Raw genomic sequence first — 23,833 nt, 5'->3', positions numbered from 1 at the left:
CACCACCCTCCCGCAAGCCCCTCCGTGCCCATCTATGACATCGGCACTCCACCGCCCCCTCTGCTGCCCCTCACCCAGGTGGCCGTGCCCACTGGCCGAGTCATCGATCCCCGGCGTCGGGCGCGGGCCCAGCGTGCCGCCAGCCTCCACCCTCGCGGCGTGCCCGGGGGGCGGGGGAAGAAAACACCTTCTTGGCCAGGGAGTCCCGCTCGTGAGCCCGCCCGCTCCCTCCCTTTCCCGCCGCGTCCCCTCCCCCAACTACTCGCAGCCCTCCCTTCGCCACACACACAACCACCTTCTCCCCTCCCCCAGTGGTTGCGTCCGTGACATCATCATCATGGCAACAAGAGCTGCAGCCTGGGACCGAGGAGCCCGTGTGATTCCCGGCGGCGGCGGCAGTGGCGGCAGCACCAACAGCAGCAGCGACGAAAGCTCGAGGGCTTGTCTCCTGTTGCCCCTCACCGGGTGCTCTTGAGAAGGCGGCGACAGAAGTGCCCGCACCGCCCCGCCCGCCGCCGCTCCCGGTGTCTGTGTGTAAGGGGAGGGGGACAAGCCGAAGAACGGAGGGGGCGCCGCCACTGCTGTGGGGCCGCCGCTGCGGAAGGAGCTGCCGCCGCTGCTGCTGCTGCCGCTGCCAGGTCACTAGTGAACAGGAGGCGGTGGCGGCGGCGGCGAACATGTTTTCAGTGAGGATAGTGACTGCCGACTACTACATGGCCAGCCCGCTGCAGGGGCTGGATATCTGCCAATCCCCCCTCACCCAAGCCCCTGTCAAGAAGGTGCCCGTAGTTCGAGTCTTCGGAGCGACCCCGGCAGGTAAGCGGACGTGGGGCGCGGGCGGGAGCGGGGCGCTGGGGCTGCCCTCCCCGCCGCGCACACGCGCGCTCGCCGCCGGTCCTCTCCGTGGAGCTCTGTCGCGTCTCCCTCCCCTCCGCCCTCGTCTTTCCTCGCGTGCGTGACAAGAGGCGCAAAAATGTGGGTCCGCGCGAGCGCTGCTGCCCCCGGCGGGGAGGCGGCGGGCGCCTGGTGTTTACACTGCGCGCGGCGGGCGAGCGCGGGGTGCGCACTCTCGGGTCGCTGGCCGGGGAAGCGAGCGCCCGCGAGCACCGCTCTGGCCCCGGAGGCTGGGCCGGGTGGCCGCGCCGCGTCCTGCGTGCACGGGTCACCGCAGGTCCCGCTTCTGAGGTCTGTCGCTAGTGGGACCGCGGACCCCCCCCCCCCGCCCCGCGCGTCTCCCAAATGTCCCTTTCTAGAAATGGTGTGAAGAGTGGGAAAGTGTCAGCTCTGTCGTCGATCGCTCTCCGTCGCCTCTTCTCGGCGGCGCTCTCCTCTGCCCCTTCCGGAGGAGCAGTAGGCGGAAGAGTGGCGCCTGGGGCCAGATAATCTTTCTCATTGAAGTGACCGTGTGGTTCCGCTCGCCCGCCGAGTGTGTAGGTCGTGACTCTTTCGTTTACAGTTTGGGGACGGGGCGGCGTCATCAGGTGCAGTGCTTTCAGGGAAATTTGCGTCCTTGGGAGTCCGAAATGCGTGTTTAGGGTGCCCAACATAAAACCTCCCACTTACTAGCGTTCATTTCTCAGGAACACAAACATTGTAAATGCCCCTGTGCTGGGTTGTAGAGTTGCGTTGTAAGTACACGTATATTTTAAACCAAAAAACTATTTTGAAGAACGAAGTGGGGATACAACGGTGACAGAAGCTACTTTCTCAGAAGCTTTTGGGGATTTATGGTAATATAAATAGGATGGATAAGTGGCCAAATTTACAAGGTATTTCTCGTTGTTCTGCTTTTCTACGTGCTTTGAACTGCCTACAGGAGATAATGGAGCTGCCTCCAGAAAGGGATGATCTACCTTCTAGCTGTATGTTGTCCCGTGGGACTTTAGATGATAGCATTTCCCACTTGATGCTCCTTGCGCTAATCACCGTTATCCTATTACTACTGTGTCCGTGGACTACCACAATATTAGCCCTACTTTCCCAAACGTAAGCACTCATTCCAGCCAGTTATCTTTCCATGTGGAGTCTCTTTGTTAAAAATGTCAATGTTGTGGTGAGATTTGGCAGGGTATTTCTTTTTAAAATTGTGAAAAAGATTTTGATGATACGGACCTTGTCAGATGGGGAATTTGAGTGCTGTTAACAATTTGTTCAAGGTGTGACACTTTAGATTTTCTGCCCTTTTAAATATAGTGGTGCTGTCTTTGTGTCTAATTGGAATTCCAGTGTAATATACTGTTTGTTCTCACTTCAGGTGCAGAGAAGGAATAAGAGTGGTGTTGATATAGCTCTGTTCAGCCAGGTTTCCAGTTTATAAGTGGATATGTTCGTAGGATATACTTTGGCACTTTTGTATATTACAGCTTGTAAGATTGGAATACTTTTCTACACATATTTTTTTTTCCTCCACGCAAGTCATTAAATATATATCCCTGAGTGATTTTCAGGTTCTGTTTTATAGGAAACTTTTGTTTGTGGAAATAAATGTATTTCACTGTGAGCTAGCAATAATTCTATTACATGAAAAAGTATTCTTTAAAAATAAAGAATATGCTGTTTTTGCATGTTTCTCAATATTTAAAATATATAATATGAACTAATTTATAATAAATATTTATTTATTCCCTCCTGGACATCTTACAATAGATTACCCCTCCTCTACCCAAAACCCCAAACTTTAAAAAAATATATATCTTGAAATATATAATGTAAATGAATATGAAAGTAAGACTTTTTCTACATATATTGAGAATATAAAACTTGCTACAGAGAAACCCAAACTTCAGCTTGTTAAGGATTATCAAATTCAGTTTGCTGTAAGTATACTTCACAGTTTCACACATTAAAAAAAAATTGTTTTTTCTACAGGTGAAAAAATTTGAAGTCACTGGAATACATTTAGAGAGTTTACAGCTTTCAGAAATCAAGCCAGCATTTTTAGCATGTCAGAAACTCCCAGTAAAATTAGTATTGATTAAACATAAATAAAAACTTTACAATTATCTGCTTCTGAATTTTCCCCAAAGAAGACTATTCCAGTCTACTCAGTAAAATAAAACTTGAAAATAATTAATATAAAAGGGAGGTCAGTCTGGCTTAGTAAAAGTCTGAATGCTAGAATTTTTAATGAAGATACTGTTTGAAAGTACAAACTGTATTAATAGATCTATAAATTAGTAAAGTAAATTAATGAAAAATTGTAACATCTAATAAACCTTCGCTAACAAAGTACCATGCCTAAGTCCTTCGTATATAGTAATTAATTTTGTCTTGGTTTGGAGACAAGATGTTTTAAAACTGAATTTGCTTTACAAATGAGATCCTGAAAAATGGCAACAGACGAAATTTTCTCCCCCAAAAGTGGTGATATCAGATTTACATTATGAATTTGGATCTGTTCGGTTTATTACATTTTTACTAGTCAGTTTTTCTGTTATTGCATGAAAAGTATTTTTCTGCTTTAGAAAACAGTCCAGTTGACCTCAGATTGTCCTGTTTCTTGAGGCTGTATCTTGAGTAATTCAAGAAATAAATTGTCTTAGTTTTAAAAGGTCCTATATCTCAAGGTTGTAAAATTTGAAAAAGTATTAAAAAAATAGCACGTTCAAATTTGAATGGTAAATCCTGACTGATTTAAATCCTTGTTGACTGAAGATAATTGATTCCTGAGAGAATCAGTTAAATTTTCATGTGAGTGATGGAATTATTATTTTAAAAAATAAACCTCTTCTGCTTGCTTGTCTTTTGGTCATTTTTAAAATGTCTTGAACATTGTTTTGACATAACAGTGTTTTGAGCAATATAACAACATTTCGGTAACTTGTTTAATGGAGGGGAAGCAAGGTTATAAATAACTAAGTACAGATCAGTGTTTTTTCAGGCTTCATTGTGAGGACCAGACTCAGGTGGACCTGGGAAGGTACCCAGTCAGTTTCCACATCCCAACTTTGCTTAGTTGTTTGATGTAATTCCTTGTTGAGCTTAGATGGCTCTCTCAGTTTTCTCAGCACCAGGTTAAACAGAATTACCCTTTCAAAAAGCTTCCCTGCTGAGAGGCAGAGTAGGGAGTAAATAGAGGAGTGTGAGTGAGATGTTCAAAAAGCAAGTAATTAAACAAAGTAGGCCAAACAGACTATAGAGGGAGCTGCTTGTCTTTAAGATTACTGTAGGGAACTCTGCCAATCCACTCTCTTAAGTCTTTCCAGCAAGTGAAAATTTTAGGTGTTCTAGATGCTGACTGTAAAATATGAATGAAATATTTCAACATAACAGCTTGATAATTCAGAAATGTTCTATATATTTTTGTAGTTGCTTAATAACCTTACTATTTGTAAGTCTGTGGATTATTAAATACATTCGAAATGACTAAAAATTTGAAAACTATGGCATTTATCAACAATTCAGATTACGAATAATTTTTCTAATAAAGGTCTTATTTGTTCATAGACTTTGCTAAGCTATTTTAAAATATTTTAAGAATACATGATGCCGGATGTGAGGGCGATCTGGCTGCGAATCTGTCACCCCATTGATCGCCAGGGTTGATTCGGCTGATCTGGCTGGCTAGGCTGGTGTCCCCTTCCTCCCTCACCAATCCATGTGCGTCCCTCCCGAAGCTGCGCGCTCGGTCGAAGAGGACAACCTTCCCAACTAGAGGAGAGGACCGGTCTTCGGTCAAGGGTATACGAGTAGCTGCGCTCCCCTGCTAGAACCTCCAAACAAGCTCTCAAGAATACATGATGCCTATTTGATATAATTCATAGAAAAACTCAGGATCACTACTGAGATTTAGCGATTTACCCCCCCAAAATTATTCACTTTACTTAGTAGGTATTTGAAGTCCTGAGTAGCAAAATTTATTAGCTTTTTGTATTATATTTGATTTAAAATAACAATTGGTAAATCAGAGGCTTAAGCAAAAGCCCTCTTAAGTCTATGGACACAGTAGAATCTGCTAATATGTGATTCTATTCATTCAATGAACACTTAATGAGAACCTACTGTGTAATATCAAGCTTTTTTTTTTTAGGTGCCGTCGTTATGAACATCTTTTACCCTCCAGAAGCTTACAGTATGGTAGAGATAATAGATACGTAAATGTATGTCAAACATAATTTGGAGTTTAGTAGAAATGTGTGTGAGAGCCAGGCCTCAAAGAATGACATGTTTAGTGACATGTTCAGGTGGCAAAAAGGGGAGTCAGGGAAGGCTTCATGAAGGAAGTATGGATTAAGTCGTTTTAAAGGAATTTTAAAATTCTGATAGAGGAACAGATACAAGGTAATTTACAAATGAAGCGAAAATTGCTCTTGGCAGGGCAGCTTGGCAATGCATTTAAGAATCCTTCAAGTGTTCTTTTTTGACCCAATAATTCCAGTTTTAGGGATTTTAATCTATGAATGTAACTCTTTTGGCAAAGTTTGATTATCTTTTGAATCCATCTACTTCTTTTCATTATTCATTACCACCCTAAGTCTAAACTAGTGTTTTTGGATGCATTTGCAACAATAGTCTCCTAATCTTGGCCTACCCCAATCAATCCATTCTGTTCCCTTCCAGTCTATTTTGTACACTGTAATGAGAGGGATCTTTTCAAAATAAAAACCTGATTATATCACCCTACCACTTGGTATGCTTCAGTAGCTTTTCATTGCATTTAGGATAAGGACAAAACTACATGTCTTGTGTGGTGGCATCTACATTTCTTACAAGGTCTTTCATAGTCTGGCCCCTATGTTTCTATCTAGTCATGGCTTGGGCTGTGTTCCTCTTTCCTTGCTCTTTGTGTTCCAGCCACATTGGCCTTATTTCAGTCCCTTATTCTTGCCATGCTCCCTCCCACAATGAGGCCTTTGTACCTGCTGTTCCCTCTGCCTAGAATGTTTTTCCTTTTCCTTCACCTAAACTTTGATTTATCTTTCCTCAGGGAAGCCTTCCCTATCACAGACTCTCAAAACTCCATAAACTCTCCTTCATAACACTTGCTATAGTTGTAATTTTATATATGTTGGAGATTAATGTCTTTTTTCCCCTAATAACCTCCCTAAATGCTGGTTATGTGTTCATTTTTGCTCGCCATTATACAGGCAAAGCTTACTACAGTGCTTGAAACAAGCATTTGTTGCAGGAATTAGTCAACAGATGATAGTCATCACAGGGAACAACCCCAAATGTTCAACAATTGGGAAACGGTTACACACATTGGGTATATTCGTATAGTAGAATTTGTCATTAAATCACGTTTTAGAAGAACGTAAAATAATACAGGAAAATGCTGTGAATATATTATGTGAAAAAATCAATTACAAAGTAGTAACTTATTAAATATAGAGAAAAATACACCAAAATACAAAGGTTGTTTGTCTCTGGGAGGTGTGTTTTGTAATTTCCAAATTTTCTACAGAGAACATGTATTGATTTTATAATTTGATAAAAACTGACCATATACAAAATTAGAAAAACTGGCTTTTTAGATATGGTTCATAAAAATAGTAGAAAAGAAAAGACCTGAGGTTCATACTGAGCACCAAAATAAGTATCAACCAGAATGCATAATTGCATGATAATAGTGTTGAACTTGATTATATAAATTCAACATAGGAACTGCAGAAATGATTCTTATACTAAAGCAAGCCAGTAATTTCTTGTTTTATTATACTCATTTATATGTAAACTGATTTTTAAAATGTTCTGAAAAGTAGTGTGGTTTTGGCACATGACATCAAGGAAACAGAACAGAGACCAGAAATATATGTAAGAACTTAGTATATGATAAGAAGACTTATTTAATAAATAGTCTTAAGATAACTAATTAGTCATCTGGAAAAATAAAAAGTTGGCTTCCAGATGAGTCAAAAGATTTAAATATGAAAAAAAATAAGCAAAAAATGTAGGGTAATTATTTTTATTGTAATGGGAACAGTGAAGGCCTTTCAAAGTATGAAATAGAACCAAAGCCATATGGCTGGATTTTACAACATAAAATTCTGTATAGAGGAAAAAAATCATAAAGTGAAAAGAGAAACAGACTAATAAATCTTACTTGTACACTTTTCATAAAGGACTAATTTCCCCTTAATATACAAAGAATTCCTAGAAAATAATCCAGTGAAAAAAATGAGCAAAGAGAACTCATGTGAAAAGATGTACAACTTTATTTATAATGAAAATATAAATTAAAGCTACAACATGCCTCTCATTGCCTATCAAATTAGGAAAGATTGGTTACAAGTATAACTTAGAGAGGGTGAAAGAAAGGGGAAATGGTCTTTCTCATACATTGCTGGTGGGAATATGAGCTGTTCATTTTCTGCGGAAAGCAATTTGGAAATCATTTTCAAAATTAAAAATGCACATAGATTTTGAACCAGTAATTTTATTCAATAATTTTATCTTATAAAAGATTTTATATATGTGTCAAATGAACATGTAAGAATAGTTGTGGCAGCATTATTTGCCATTGCAAAAGATTGGGAACAACCTAAACATTAATCCGTAGGGGAGTGGGTAAGTAAATGATGGTATGTCTATTCAGTGGAATACTAGGCAGTGTTTAGTAAAAATATTAAGGACTGTTATGATGCCATGTCTAAGAAATACTAAGAGAAAAAAGCAAGATGTAAGACTCTATGTATAGTATCCTTGCCATTTGTGTGATTTTAAAACATATAAAATATGTTCTTACATGTAAATATCAATGTATATTATAAAGATAAATAACATATTTCTGGAAGGGTACATGAAAGTTTGGTAATAGTGAGAGGAACTGGTGGCCTAGAGGACAAAGGTGGAAGACTAAACTTTTTTAGTATACTGTTGGGTAATTTTTTAATAATTTTTACCATGTGCATGTAATACCTATTCAAAGTTAATTTGTTAAGTTATGTTGTACTTGCAGGAGTTGATAAGAAAGAACAAAAATAAAAGACCCCATGTACTGTAAACACTTGTCAAATGATTACTGCAATACTGTTTAATTTTAGGTTTCGCTAGAGGTCTTCTAAAATTCAGAGCTTCCAGTTGGTGTTATGTGGCTTACTGGAGGGTGGCTCTAGTGGAATGGGATCTGAAGGAAGGCTGTGGGGTTCTTATAAGCAGATAACGTGATGAGCAACTAGCAGTTACTTCTCCTTTTAATATTTTGAATGTGTTAAAGGAGGTGCTTTACTTTTTGGAATTTACTTCAGCCAGCCACAGAGTGTATGTATAGCTGCTTGTGGAGAAGGGATCCTGGAGCTGCTCTCGGAGTTTGTTTTCTGGGTGCCTGAGGAGCATGTCACCCAAAGCAAGGCGCAGCCCACTAATGATGAGAGGACAGGGTAACAGGGATGTTGCCTAGAAGGGGCCAGCTCTTGCCCTGAATCTCTGTATTTGCTTGTAATTGGATCCTCCTACTGATGTGTGTCTGTCTGATACGCCATTTAGCTTGCTGCAAGGTGACTGCCTAATAGTGCATGTGTGTTCTGCAAAAATGAAGCATCATTGTTACTTTGAAACATTGCTCCTGATGTGGAAGAGGTTGGATTTAAAATTAACTTATATTATTACAAACATATTTAAACTTTTTCTTTCATAATTATATAAAGAATAACATTTTTTTTTACCAAGCATTACGTCAATGCCTCCAAACGCCCTCCTGTTGGCCAGTGTGCTGGACAAATATTATTTACAATGTGAAATAGGTTGGGAAACGCTGTTCTGGTCAAATCCTTTCATTTTATAGAAAGAAAACAGAAATCTAAATAAGTAAACTCAGGGATTTGCTCACTGTCCTTTATGGTTGGTTGGTGCGGGGCTGGGTCTGAAAACTCGGGATCTTAACTTTCAGCTTTCACTGCCTCACACCGGCCCCCAAAACCTTAGGGATGATTGGAGGAAGGCATCGATAGTTGAAAGATGAACATCTAGGACTTTAGAGGAACTATACAAAAAAACTGCATGTACATAGCTTAGAAATCTTTGAGGGGCCTACTGTGTCCAATAGTGCTTAAAAATCTGTAGAATAGGATATAGTAGTATTTATGATGATTATAACTTTCAAGTTCCTCAGGTGCTAATATTAAATTTTCTGTTTTGCTTTTGATTTGATTAAAATTTGTTCAATTAAAATATGAGTGGGAAATAATTTCAATTTAAGTAGGGTGGTTGGGATTAAATAGGCTTCAAAGAATATTGCCATTAGCCCTATGTATTTTAAAGAAATACTTAGAAACATTAAAATATGGGATACAGTATGTTATTTTGTCACTTTGGCACCTGGCAGCCATTTGGGTACCCCCACAGTGATACTAATAGGAGAGGAAATAATGGGAATTAAGGTACAGTAAACTTTGGGTAAAATTGTGTTAATTTATAGTTTATAGGTAAGATTTAAATAAGGCAGGGCTACGTGTCTTAGGCAATCAAAAAAACCCCTCCACTGTCCAAACATTAAAATGGATGTATGAGACAAAAATGAATTACAAGTGAAGTAAAATCTTCTTACGACAGCCTATTTAATCTTTTGGTGTGTGGGTGGTATTTTGTTTTGGTTTGGAGGGGTCAGTCCTTTTAAGTGTTCCAGATGATCTTCTGTGTTGCTTCCAGTTCTCTGTAGACTTTTAAATGTTTCATTTTTTAATGAAAAATATTTTGTTGCTTAATTAGTACTGGCATACTGGAACTGTTTTCTGCAGCAGAAATTCAATATATGTCTAGCAAAGTAAATTGAGAAAAAAAAGGGTCATAATTGTCATTGGAAAATTTAGGGTTTATTTTTGTTCAATTCCAGTTTCTTTTTAGATGATAGTTGTGGGAAATACTAAGAATTTGAGGTCAATTTCTTTGGGGGCAGTTTTTAAATTTTCTTGGGGTTGAGAGAACATTTACTATATAAACAATTCAAATAACAAAAGAAAGCGTGTTACCTCAAAGATGCTTGTGTAATATATAACAATATGACAACAGTTTTCTATTTTTCTTCCATTTACCAAGGAAGTATAAAAAGAATTAAAAGAAATATCTTATATTGCATATATATTTTCACTTCAAAGTAATTTATATATTAAATTAGGTTTTGTTTGAGATGATGAAATGAAAGACTTTGTAAGTAAGAATACATGTTGATATGTGAAAAAAATGTGAAGTTAAAACATGTTGGCATACTCCTAGTTTCTCAGAACAAGAAAATGACTAATCTAAATTTCATTTCAGAATAAAAACCAAGACAAGCCACATAAAAGCAACCTAAAAATTAAACTGTCATCATATTATTTGTTTTAAAACTATGGAGTAATATATCTGAGGAAGATTTCTCTCAAAATTGTTTTTCTCAATTTCAAGTAAGTAATTTATTTTGGTTAATATATTGGGGATGAGGGGGGTGGGGGTGAGCCTTGGCATTGAAGTTAATAAATCCTACTCATCCTTAAAGTGACAACTCAAATGTCAACCTCTTTAAAGCCTTCTGTGACTCTTTTGCCCATTCCTAAAAGATTATCTGTTTGGTTTCCCATAGTCCTAGCCCCCTTTCATACTGTGATAAAGGACTTACTACACTAAGTGTTGTGTTTGTCTGTAGGAACAAGTCACACTGCACTACCCTCTGGTGCCTCCCTGCACTCCCCCAGTACTCTCCACCCTGTTGTCCACTGCTGAGAGACACAGAGAAAGTTACTTTACTTCTGTGAACCTTAATTTCCTCCTCTATAAAATGAGTTAATAATTTCTACCTCGTTGGATTATTATGATTAAATGCAATTACCTGCAAATGTGTGATATATATAGTAACATAAGTGTTACTTTACCCTTCTAATGCCAGAATGGCCACATTACTTCTGTATATAGTAAGCACTCTTTAAAATGTTTGACTTGAACACAGTACAATATGCAGATAATGTATTATAGTATTGTACACTTTAAACCTATAAAATTTTACTAACCAGTGTCACCCCCAAAAAATTCAATAAAAATTTTTTAAATGGAAAAAATATTTACCTCACTTAAAAAAAGTTTGACTTGAAAAATGGAATTTTGTAGCATTTATTTATTCCTCACAATAGGACAAACTAAAATACCTGCACGTTGTGGCATAAGGCTTTTTACAGTTGGTCACCGACTCATATTATCTACAGGCTATGTACTTAATTACTTGTTTAAAAACACTTAAAAAAATGATGATTTTTTTATAAGTACCTCACCCAGGCCTGATTTTTTTTTTTAACTGTTGAGAGAGAGAGACACATGCACACGCACACGCATGTGTCCAGACTGATCTTGCCTTGAAAAAGGGCACTGGTAAGCCATGATCAAGGAGTAACTGTAGTTTTCCAATGCTGCAGATTAGGTTAAGTGTAATCTCTTGTGAAAGAGCCTTATTTATCCAAGCTATCAGAAATGCCTTTTTTTTCATGATGGTGAACATGTTGACAGTGTGGGAGCCAGAGGTCATAGTAACAATGACCAATAGGATTTATTGCTCTCTTCATGTTTTTGCCTTTTGTGAATTGGTAACAAATGCAAAAATTGAAGCCTTTGGGTTTTAAACCTACTTAGGATTGTGGGATATGGCCTGAGAAAATTCATTAGTGCCTAGAGTTTCAATTCTCTTCACCATATTTTTTCTACATATATTTCCAGGTTTTACTTTGTTTTTTGTAACGTTGTCTTTTCATTTTTCCATGAAGTCATTAGAAAGATTTTCAGATTAATTTTGATGATCACTCCTTGGTTGATGATGTTTAGTGATTTTAAACTATAAGCCAGGTTAAGTTAGTCAAAAGATCTTAATTTTACATCATTTAACTAAGAGAGGTGATAAGCCATTTATTGAGCCGTTCCTGTGTGCTCTGTTTTAAGTGATTTAATTTTCACATCAACTAAAATAGCTACTGTTATCCCCAGTTTACATTTGAAGAAATGAGGCATGCATAGGTCAATTTTTGTCTGAAGTTATTCAGCATATGTTTATTTCATAGCATGTAAGGATTAAAATGAGAGAACATGTATTCTACACTAAATGGTTGTTACCTGCCTAAACAGAAGTGGAGAAGCACAATGTGAGATGTATGTCTCCTAATACTTCCAGAATTTGATAGTAGCCATTATTGAGATATGACAATGACCATGAGTATATTCTTACTACTTTTTTGTGTGATAATATACCCTGGTACGCTGTACTGACCCATTTTTTTCCTGAGCATTGTTAATGTCTCCCCCAAATTCATATTCCCATTTGGACTGAATTATTTTTTATCTATGTGTCTTTGTAAGGTGATGGTAGGGCTTTAATATCAATTTGATATAAAATATTTTTATAAGTTTAGTTTAATTAGACAGGCAGTATATGAATATATTTTCATTGCGAAATTTAAAAAAACTGAAGCAGGTAAAGCAAAAATTTTCTTTGACCTCCAATCAACTTCTTTCAGTTTTTACAATAACAAGCCTTCCCAAAACTTAGTGGGATGAGACAGTAGCCATTTTTTAGGCCATGATTCTGGGCTGTCAGTTGAGCTCTGTTCCTGCTTCTGGCTGGGCTAGCTTTTGTGGCTGCAATCAGCTGATAGGTCGGTTGGAAGATCTAGGATGGCCTTACTCATAGGTCTGAATATTGGTGCTGGCTGTTGGCTGGGGCATTGGAGGGCCATGTGTCTACAGCAGGTTCTCCTTCATCTGGAGGCAGGACTAGGGTTTACAGGAGCAGCAAGTGAAGGCAAGCCTCATGTATTTTTGGTTGTACAGTGGGCCAAAGCAAAGGACATTGCCAAGCCTAGAGTCGGTGTGGGAGAGGTTTCCTAGGAGTGTGTGACTCATTAGGGGATTGTTAACTGCAACAATCTACCACTGTTACTGGCTGACTCATTTTCAGGAAACATTTGCCAGTGTGACCATGCCTGTAAGCAATTTAGTTAACAATTCAGATAATTTTGTTGATTTGTTGTTCTTGTTTTATTTCATTCTTATCCCTTAGCCTCATTCCTAGTCTCGTTCACTCAACAAGTATCTACTGAGCACCCAGGAAATGCACAATAAGTTATCATGAGGTGAGCAGCAGATGGAACAGGACTGCTGTGTTCATTATCCAAGTGTCTTAAATTTGCCTACCTATCTACTTTATTATATAAACAATTCTGTAAAAGCAGACAGTTAATAACAGTTTTTTTTAATGACCAACAGCATATGGTCAGTATCTCTTGTGTGCGGCATATTTTAAATGTCTTACAAGGACTTCATTAAGTAAAAACTGTAATACAAGATTGTTTTGATCTATACTCCCACCAGCAATATGAGACTTTTTTTGTGTCTTCACTAAGATTATGTTCTCAAATGTTTTGACCTTTGCCAATTTATTAGGTAAAAACATGGATCTCAGTGTAGTTTTAATGTGCGTTTCTTTTATTATGAATGAGAGTGTCTTTCCATATTCTTGAAAGCCATTTGTATTTCCCTTTCAGTGTACAACTTGTCTATCTTTCACCCATTTCCTGTGCCAGTTGGTCTTTTGCTTATTAATTCCGTAGAGCTCTTTGTATATTAGAAAAATTGAGTTGCAAATATTTTTCCCATTTTGTTTATTCTTATGATAAATACTTTTTATTTAATAACTTTATTTTATAAAGAGTTTTTATATCTTAAATGAGGCTTTTAGATCATTTAGCTGACGTTAGATTTAAATATTAACATGGAAATAGAAGAAACAGATCCTGACATTATCCCATATTACTTAGAGACCTAACCTTTTAAAACTCTGTGACTTAAAACAGTTTCAAAAGGATCCTATCTTTGATACACCATTTTCTCTTCTAGGTTTGGTCCTATTACAAGACCACTGCTTTTGACAAACAGTCCAAGAAGTAGGATCATCCTTTGGAGAGTTTTTTTTAGATGATTAGACTGTACAGCATAGGTGGAAAATATTTTGTCACATAGAATAAATTGTTAATAATGTCGCTTTGAGTTTTACAACACATATAGTGGTAGTAGTTCAAACAGTGCTCTAATTTATATATAATCCTTTACCTATTCATTCAGCCTTTTACAATGTAGCTATATTAGGGTGGGTAGATTAGGCTAGCCTTTATATCCAGTGGGCCCCACAGAAGAAAGAGAAACAGACTGTGAGGTGTTTGAGAAAGCAATAATATTAACTACTACCTAAATAATATCCTACATTTTAAATAAGATTGTAGGGAGCTAGGAGGAGAGGGTAGCAGAGGCATATGTGACATGTGCAACATCTGACATTATGAAATACTTTGAGTTCTTTGATTTGTATATAAAAGGAGATTGGAAAACTGGGAAGCTGGATAGATTAGAATGTTTTGAGTCATTTCATTTGTTTTTCAAAAGTCTTTAAAGTTGGCAGACCCTTTCTTCCTATGTAATTTTACCCAGCAGCATCAAAAAAGCAAAACAAATAGGAATCCTTAAGTGATTTATAGTAAGGAATGGCTGAAAGCCAGTTTTTGCCATACTTTACATAGTTTTTAATTTTTCAAGATTATTGAGATGTTCTTTAGGGTCTGTAATATCATCAGTGTTTCTTTGACAATTAAAAAGAAGTTTCCCATTTATTTGATATCAAATTGTTGGTATACTATATCCTTGATTAATCCTTTAAAATATTTTTTAACATTTCTGAGGCTATAATGCATTTCATAATGTGTACACTTAATACAATAATTTTCCCTCCTGAAAAGCTGATATTAAATTGATGGGGCATCTTATAATGAATGACTTCGTAAAGAAAGTATGACAGATTTTAATTTTCATCTTCTGTATACCTTTTTTAAAAAATTTAATCTCTTAATAAGATTCTTTGCACTTTCATTTTGTTCTTTATTTTTGCTTTGCATGTCTAATTGTTTTAACTTATATATTTGATGTGTTATTAGGTACATAAATCTTCATAATTCATATGTCTTTAAGCACTACTTTTCAAGCTATTTGTGGTCAAGAATCAACATTAAAAGTAATTACTAGAAAAATGAAATGAGAAAGAAAAACCAACAAGCAAAATATAAGCTCTCTTTTTATTATTATATACACAGGTATAGAATTCTCCTGTCAGATTGCTATAAGAAATCCTAAATACTTTCCAGTTTTGAACTTGTCCTGTTGCAGACCTATAAAAAAACGCTAGTTCATAGAATGCATTTGAGTAGCACTGTACATACCTTTTATCAAACTGGAGACCCTTTAATTCTTCTTGAGTCCTACTTCTTATCCTATGTCAAAATCATTCATGTTTCTTTTTAGCTGGACCATTAACGTGATGTATCATTACCAGTCATTATTTTTAATTCTTTTAGTTTTACTTTACTCTTTCCTTTGCTCTGGGTGGGCTTTGCGGCATAGACTATGCTTGGTGTGTTTTATTTTTATTTTTTTAAAAAGGAGAGATACAGCCCTGGCCGGTGTGGCTCAGTGGATTGAGCACTGGCCTGTGAACCAAAAAGTCACAGGTTCAATTCCCAGTCAGGGCACATGCTTGGGTGGCAGGCCAGGTCCCCAGTTGGGGGGAGTATGCAAAAGGCAACCTGTCGATGTTTCCCTCACATATCAGTGTTTCTGTCCCTCTCTTCCTCCCGTCTCTCTAAAAAATAAAATTAAATCTCTTAAGAAAAAGAATTGATACATAATTCATTTTAAAAGCATATATAGAGAAATGTAGTTGTAATTATAAAATTCAAGAAAAAGTATTGTTTTCTTTTATGTGTAATGCAAGGAATTTAGCTTATTTTAGCTTCTTCCCTCAGCTCCCCAGGTGAATCTTTAAGACTAATTTATAAATGTTGAATGTTTGAAACTGTGTATCTTTTCTTTCAGAAACTTTTTAGTTTATTTATTAAATTTCAGTAGAACAATTTGGACTTAACTTTACCTATTAGTTTGTTATGGAGCATAACCACTAACCTATTTAAGACAACAACATCTGTAACCATTCTTGAATTCCAATTTTGATTTATTTTTTTGGTTGCCTCATGTGTTTTCAGGTACTATTTTTCAGGAGATGCACCTGTGGTTTACTTTCTGAACCCCTGAATATCTGCAAATGACCTTTTGTTGCATGCTCCGTTAATGACAGCATGGTTCAATATGAAATATCTTGTATTCCAGGCTTTTTCATTCAAAATTTTCTAAACATTATTCTGGTGTCTGTTAATATTGACTGAAACAGGGAAGTCCTTTTCATATAGAGATGCTGGTGGTTTTTATTTGGGTATTGTTCTTCAATTATTGTTTCTATTTGATTTGTTATGCTTTTTGGAAAAAAAAATTGTATTTGTGGATTGGATCTCTTTTTTTTCTTTTTTGAGATTAGATGTCTGATCTTATTTGTTATTTTAGAAAATCTCATTTTTGACCGAACTCAGACTTAGATGTAGAAGCTGTCAGACAGGACAACCTCTGTCACTTGGCAGTCTGTTCCTGGTGTTTTTCTTTGCCCTTTCATTCTTTTAGCCAACAGTTTAGCATATTCTGAGACCTCTTCCTTATTTTTTTAGCACATTGTCTCAGAGCAATACGCCAACCCAGTTTGTGTTGCGGGACCCATGGAGTAATAAGATGCTGAATCTTGGGTGTTTTGGTCCAAGGGGCCCAAACATCCAGGGGCTTTTTCACAACATACTGGCAGACATCATCTTGAGAGGGATTGAAAAGTTTGCAGATGCTGTTGTCTCTTTTGGGCCCTGGTGGAGCCACAATAGGAGTATCAGTGAAACCAGGAATATCTTCCCTACTCCCCCCCCCCTTTTTTTTTTTTACAATGACCAAGTTGAAAACACTGAAACTGGCATCCCCAGGGCAACCCTGAAGAAATTTGCACTTTGTTTCTCCAGTCCTCCCTGGTCTATAACAGGAATGGCCATTACTCAGTAGCAGGCAGCTAACTTGACCATGGGTCAAGACACCCTGCTTCAAAACTAGTTTGTCATTCTCACCACTCATTCAAACCACATAACCCTTCCATTCTCCACCCAGAGTGTCGTCAACAACTTCTTTGACCATATGCTTCTCATAAAAGGTAAGGGGCTTGCATTCATTGTCCACTTCAGTGAGTTTTTGGCAACCTCAGTGGCTAGGAAAGAGATGGGCAGCTTCACTCTGAAATGTCCTACCCTCCAAAGCAAACAAAAAAGAGCCCCAGTTCTTTTTTATACCTGTCTTCCCTCTGATTTTTAACTTTGTCCTTTTGTATTCTTGGTGAACATTTTGGTTTTCATATTCTACATTACTGATATATTTTTTGTAATATTCTCTTTTTTCTGATCTCTAGTGTGGGTTTTGGTTTGTTTATATTCTTTTCTTTTTTCTTACCTCGTTGAGTTCCATTTGTATCTTAGTCTGCATATTTCTATTTTTATTCTTTCCTGGTCTTTTTAGCTGATCGTCATCCTTACGAAAGATGTTTCACAGAAACTTTTTTCTCATTATCTTATTGAGAACAAAACAGCAGATACTTTCTGCATTTCTTCCATTTCCCAATATATATTATTACAGATTGTTTTCTTTGGCATTTTAACAAGATGCTTTGTCTATGCTGCTAAATGTTCACGTAGGTCCCAGGCTTAACTGTCTATGAATAAGAGGCTATTTATCCAGTTCTTGTGTTTTACCAGTAGGCAAAGTATGGGAAGTCCACTTAATCATCTTCATGTTCTACTCATAAACTGATAGAACTGTCCTCCAAGATATACACAGCTAATAATTGTGCACAACCCACTTAGATGAAGATATTCATGTAGTGTACCTCTGTTTGATTGAAGTTTAAGAGTTTTCCCCTCTTCATACTCACTGTCTACAGTCTGTTTTTTAGAAGAGAACTTATTCCTGGATAATCTGAGACAGTGTGGTGTATGTGGTTTTTCCCAGAACATTACATGAAAGTCTCCAGGTTATAATGGTCCTTAGAACTTTTGGTGATTTCATCCATAGTGGAAACTAATATAACATCCAGGATTGAGAGAGTCATGCCCCATCAGTTATGTTGAAACTGGAAGTTGTGTTTTTAGAATAGAAGAAACAGAGATATTGAGTGAGAGAATATAACTATAGACATCTAAGAATGTCTTTAGTAGGCATCTGGTTTATTTTGGAGCAGATTATTTTTCCAAGTTAGGGTTGTGTACGTTAAATATTTCAGTGAAAAATTAGGACATGGGTTGTTATGTATTTCATTGATTCTAAGAAGTACATTTCCCTCCCATTTTTATATCTCAGTAATTGGAATGTATCTTACAATCTAGCAGCATATTTTTCTTAGTGCAAAAATTAGTGGTGTTTTACAATCACTAGCATTTTAGATTAGGTAAACTATATTAATAGATGTATAGCTTAGTACCATTCTAAATTGAATCTGTTTGTTTAGAGTATAGTTAATAATAGCTTTTCTTTTCTTTGGTAAGTTTTGGCCTTCCTAGCTTTATTCACTTGGAAACCTGGTAAAGACAGAATGTCAGTTGTGTGACCTAGCACCATTGCATTTGGTAAAAATGATTAGTGATTTTACTAATGATGTGTGATTAGTAAATTACATATGAACTGGGAGGACTGAATGAACTGTAAATACTGATGGGATATTACAGTTTTGGATTTCCCTGAGTGCGATAACTCTTACATTTGAGGAAGTCCTGTTGTAAGGCTCAGGAAGCTGTGTCTGTGGGACTGGATACATTGGTTGCTATTTGATGCTTCTAAGGTAGGATAGCTACTATACCAATTCTTATAATGGCATTCTGTTACTCTTGACCTGCCACCCGGGGGTGCCACAGGAGATATCCCTTGATTTGCTGTGAGGACTCCTGCTGAAGAGTAACCTCCTGATACTGCCTTGCTGGCATGTTTCATGTTTTATATTGCTGCTAGGTATAACCAATGTCTAGTGTGGCCTCTTGGAGTCACATGAGTCTCAGTGTCTAGTTGAGCCTAACAAGGGCTGTTGTACCTGTATTTCATGATTTTATTTTTTTGTTTGTAGTATTTGCTGAGTGAATCCGTATTATTTACTCTTCATAAGAATTTTAAATTATAAATACATAATAAATATGAGAATACCTAGAATATGTATAGATTAAGGAATAATATAAAGAACATCTGTCTACTACCCAAGATAGGAAATAAAATATTATAGATATCTTTGAAGTCCCTGATTGCCTCCTCCTCACCTGTCTGATTTTGGTTCCTAATATTGGTTTCTCATTTACTTGGTTTTCTTTATATATGTATATATATAAATATATATATTTGTATATATCCCTAAACAATATATTTAGGGTTTTTTTTTTCAGAGCTACTTAGGTGTTTTTTCCTGCTGTGAATCTTTTTTCTCCCAACAGTCTGTGTTGAAATAGATAGCTGTAATTCATTCATTTTCACTGCGATATAGTATTGTATTATATGACTATGCTACAATTTTATTTATTCATCTGCTATTATGGATATTTGTGTTCTTTTTTTTTTTATCCCCAATTACAAACAATACTGTTAGGAAAACAGTTGTATGTGTCTCCTACTGCAGGTGTATGCAAACTTATCGTGGTTATACTGTAAGCAGAATTGCTGATTAGGGTGTGCACATGTCTACTGTATTAGGTAATGCCAACTTGTTTTCCAAAGGATTCTGCTCAGCTCTACTCCCATCAGCAGTGTATGTTCTTAAGTCTTAAATTAATTCTTGTAGATATAAGTGGTATCTCATTGTGAGTTTGTACACTAGTAAGGTTGAATTTTTCCATGTGTTTATCATCTGCTTGTTTTATCAAATATTGAGAGAGGAGTGTTGAAGTTTCCAACTTGTGGATTTGTCTAGTTCTCTTTCAGTTCTGTTATTTTGAAGTTTTGTTAGGTCTGTGTGTTTAGGATTATTATGTCTTCTTGATGAAATGGCCTCTTTATCCCTGGTAATATTCCTTGTTCTTAAGTTGTCTTTGTGCATTCTTAATACAGCCACTCCAGCTTTCTTTTGATTAATATTTACATGGTTTATCATGTCAAGAATTATGAAGAGTGTGAGATTTATACCTTTTTACAAGCTAACAAGTTAACTTGCTAAAAATTTAATAATGCTGGCAATAGACATGAGATTTCTGGATCTCCACTTATTATCTATTAATAAGGAAGAACTGGAGAGATAATTGCAAGCCAGATACTGAGAAGTCACTTCAAGGACAGCCACCTCAACAGAGACCCATGGAGAATCCTCTCCCAACATATCTGTTCACACTTTTACTTTCAGCACATTTACGTTTTAAAATGCATTTGCTGTAGACAGAATAATATAGTTGGGCTTATTTGTTTATCTAGTGTGACAATCTCTGTCTTTTAATTGGTGTGTTTAGATTGCTTACATTTAATGTAATTAGTGATATGGATGGACTAAAATCTATCATTGTGTTAGCTATTCTTTATTATTCTGTTCTTTTCTCTTTTATCCTTTTTTTTTGATACTTGGGTATTTTTATTATTATTATTACATTTCTCTCCACTATTTGCTTACTTATTTATACCTCTTTTTGAAATTATTTTCGTGACAGCCCTAGGGTTTATAATATGTGTTAGTAACTAATCACAATCTTTCATCATATAATAGCATGTAGCTATGAATACTTTATTATGACTGTTTATTCCCAATTCTTCCTGCTTATCCCTTGTGCTTTTGTTGTCATTCATATTACTTTTATGTGCTATCAGCAACTAAATTGCTACTGTTTTTGCTTTCAACAGTTATTTCTAGAATAATTATAAATAAATAAAATTATATATTTACTTTCATTTATGTCATTTTTAGTGTTGATTTTTTTGTGTGGATAAAAGTTTTTGTCTGATATCATATTCCATCTGTCTGAAGAACTTTCTTTAACATTACACAGCAAGTCTGGTGGTAATGAATTATCTCATACTTGTTTTTCTTAAGGACTTTATTTTTCCTTTATTTTTGTGAAATATTTTTGCTGTGTATAGAATTGTGGATTGCCTTTTTTCTCTTTCAGCACTTAAAAGATGTCATTCTATTGTCTGGTTCGCATAGTTTTGTTGTTATTTTTATCTTTGATTTCTGCATGAAAAGTGGCTTTTTTCTTGGCTGTCACTACGATTTTTCTGTCTTTGGATGTGGTGTGTCTTTGTGGATATGATGTGTCTGTTTTCTTTTGTTTCATGGTCTCTGGACATCTTGGTTCTTTGTTTTGGTGTCTTTTATTTAATGTGGAAAATTCTCAGCCATTATTTCTTCATGTATTTTCTTTGAACCCGTTTTCTCTCTTCTATTTCTGTAATTTCAAGTATATGTATGTTAGACCATAAGATACTGTCTCATAGCTCTTGTATAATTTGTTCTGGGGTTTTTGTTTTTTTTTCTTTTCATTCTACTCTTTTTTTCCCTGATACAATGAGATTTATCTTTTAGGGAGATTTCCTTAGTGATAGTGGTTGTTATTCCTATTACTGAAATACTGATTATTTTAAAAGGTAAATCTTTAATATAGAGGCATAGATTTTTGACACATAGAGGCCTTTCAGATTATTAGTAAAACAAAAGTCAATAATTTTTGTTCCAACTGAAAATAGGTTAATTTGATTTTTGGAACCACAAGATATGGCCCAGGATTGTGGCTGTTGTAAAGATAGAAATATAATGTAATAATTCTAATGACTTACAAACTAAGTAAGTTGCTTTTTAGCTTTATATGTCAGTGTTTTCTTATTTTCCTATATGTTAATCACTTGAAAGTCATTAGATTTTCATTCTGAATTATGCTTATTATTATAATCATAAATACTTAATTTGGAATAAAAATAATGTTACTGTTATCAAATAGCTAGACCCAGATATGTTTATTTTACTCTTTTATGTAGAGTTAAATAGACATGAGGTGTATAATACAAATAAGAAACCAACATGTTTTGTTTTGTTTTTATAGTCTACTAATTGAGAAAGTGGTTTGGAAGTGTAAATGGAATGCCTTTTAGAGGAGAGATTTTTCTACATATGGAAAATATAAGACCATGAAAAATTAATAAACTAATTAGAATAAATAAGACAAACTTAGAATTTGTAAATATCAAAGTATGGAAAAATTTTGAGTATATATGGATGCCTTGAATTACCAAAAGTGATAAAAGATTTAACTAGTTCTTTTTTTTTTAACATATAGGTGAATAAAAGATAATATTATCTCAAAAGCAAAGCAAGAAAATGCTTCTGATTTTTTTCATTTACATCAGTGAGGTGTGTCAGATTTACAAAATAAAGAATATTTGGGTACGTCTGATTCAAACATCTAAAAGTTTAATCATAAGAAATTCTTACATTTTAAATCTGAAGCTTATTATTATGGAATGGGTATTAGTATCTTTTAAAAAGTTGTTTGGGGGAACTGATTTATTATAAGCACTTTTACGTGATCTCGGCTTTACCTAGTAAGATTCCTTGTCTGTTACAGTATGCTTATTCACAAAAGGGAAAGTTTTGTTTGACTCATGTTTCAGTAGCTGGCAGATCTTGAAATGGGGATATCTCCAAGTTGATACTAGAGAATAGTCATATAAAAGGACAAGGAGCCAAATGCTTTTTTCTCTCTCAAAAAAGCATTTGCTTTTTTGGCAGATAACCCAGTATGTACAGATTCATTTTAAAAATTCAAGTAAACTTGATAATGGACAGTTTCTTGGTTAGTGTTAAATTCTCACTACAGCCCCAGTATGCACCCAAGAACAGAGGGTCAAGCTTCTTTTGACAACTGTGTCTGTTTTTCTGGTTCTACTTTTGCAATTATTTTTGCAAAATAATATCCTGTTCTAGAACCAGAACAGGATATTATTTTTCCTCTGACACAAAGGAAGATTCTAAATTAGTTAAATGCAGTTGGAACCCTGATTGTGCACATGCATGTACACACATGTACAAAAAGTTGAAAATGCATAGTGTTCTTTCACCTTTTTTTAAAATCTTCACTTGACATATTTACTCATTTTAGAGAGAGAGGAAGGAAGAGAGAGAGAGAAACATCTATGTGAGAGAGAGACATGGATTGGTTGCCTCCCATACACGCCCCAACTGGGGATCAAACCCACAACCTAGATATATGTCCCAATGGGGAATCAAGCCTGCAACCTTTTGGTGTGCAGGATGCCGCTCCAACCGAATCACTCTGCCAGGACGTGTTCTTTAATCTTAATATGATTTTCTCAGTAATTATTCTTTGATACATTGTAGGGCTTTGGTAAGTATTGAAGAAAGGAAGAGGGGTTATTTCTTTGTATGTAATTTAGACAGATGAAAAACCCTTACATGTAGATAAGGACTTTAAAATCCAATCCCTGTTTCCATTGTTTCTAGAAATACTCCCGAGTTTTATTCTGGGAATGATTCGACACTTTTAATGCTTACTTTTGGAAGTAGTTTGGCACTTTCAGTACTTATTTTTATGCTTGGATAGGTGGGACCAGAGCAAACTTTAGTTAAAGGCTAATACTACTATTGCTGAGGCAATACCTTATGACTATTCTACCTGATGTCCTGTGAACTATGGGATTTTTTCTTTTCTGAATGAAACACAAATTATTCCCACCAGTGTCTGAGCCCCTGAGATTGTTCCCTCTACTCCTTCTAATTGGTTCTTTTCCTTTTTCAGGTAGACTTTTCAAAAGCATATGCTGATGTTACTCAGTAGAGACTTGAGAAGGGAATCCACTGCATTTCTCTCTCCCTCTCCCTCTCCCTCTCTCTCTCTCTCTCTCTCTCTCTCTCTCTCTCTCTCTCTCTCTCTCTCTCTCTCTAGCACTCTCCTCTCTGGTACTCTACAAGGCAAATTCTAGCAAATTTGACCTTCCAATTTTGTCAGCTCAGGGA

General features: G+C 36.3%; 1 protein-coding gene across 5 annotated transcripts in view; it reads left to right on the top strand.

Moving 5' to 3' along the window:
• The first annotated feature begins 311 nt into the window (after positions 1 to 311).
• Positions 312 to 23,833, top strand: part of REV3L (REV3 like, DNA directed polymerase zeta catalytic subunit) — a 167,136-nt gene continuing 143,614 nt past the window's right edge. For 3 of the 5 annotated variants that reach the window (XM_024551816.3, XM_045188683.2, XM_045188682.2), the window contains exon 1: positions 678 to 816. In XM_024551816.3, coding sequence (XP_024407584.1) covers positions 678 to 816 — 139 coding nt within the window. Of the gene's footprint in view, positions 817 to 10,191; positions 10,320 to 23,833 lie in introns of all 5 variants that reach the window. The other 2 variants (XM_071219649.1, XM_045188684.3) reach the window with 2 other exon arrangements.

Source organism: Desmodus rotundus, chromosome 11 (assembly GCF_022682495.2).
Source record: "Desmodus rotundus isolate HL8 chromosome 11, HLdesRot8A.1, whole genome shotgun sequence".
Lineage (NCBI taxonomy): Eukaryota > Metazoa > Chordata > Mammalia > Chiroptera > Phyllostomidae > Desmodus > Desmodus rotundus.
Note: the sequence above shows the minus strand (reverse complement) of the source record. Positions and strands in the feature narration are given on the sequence as shown.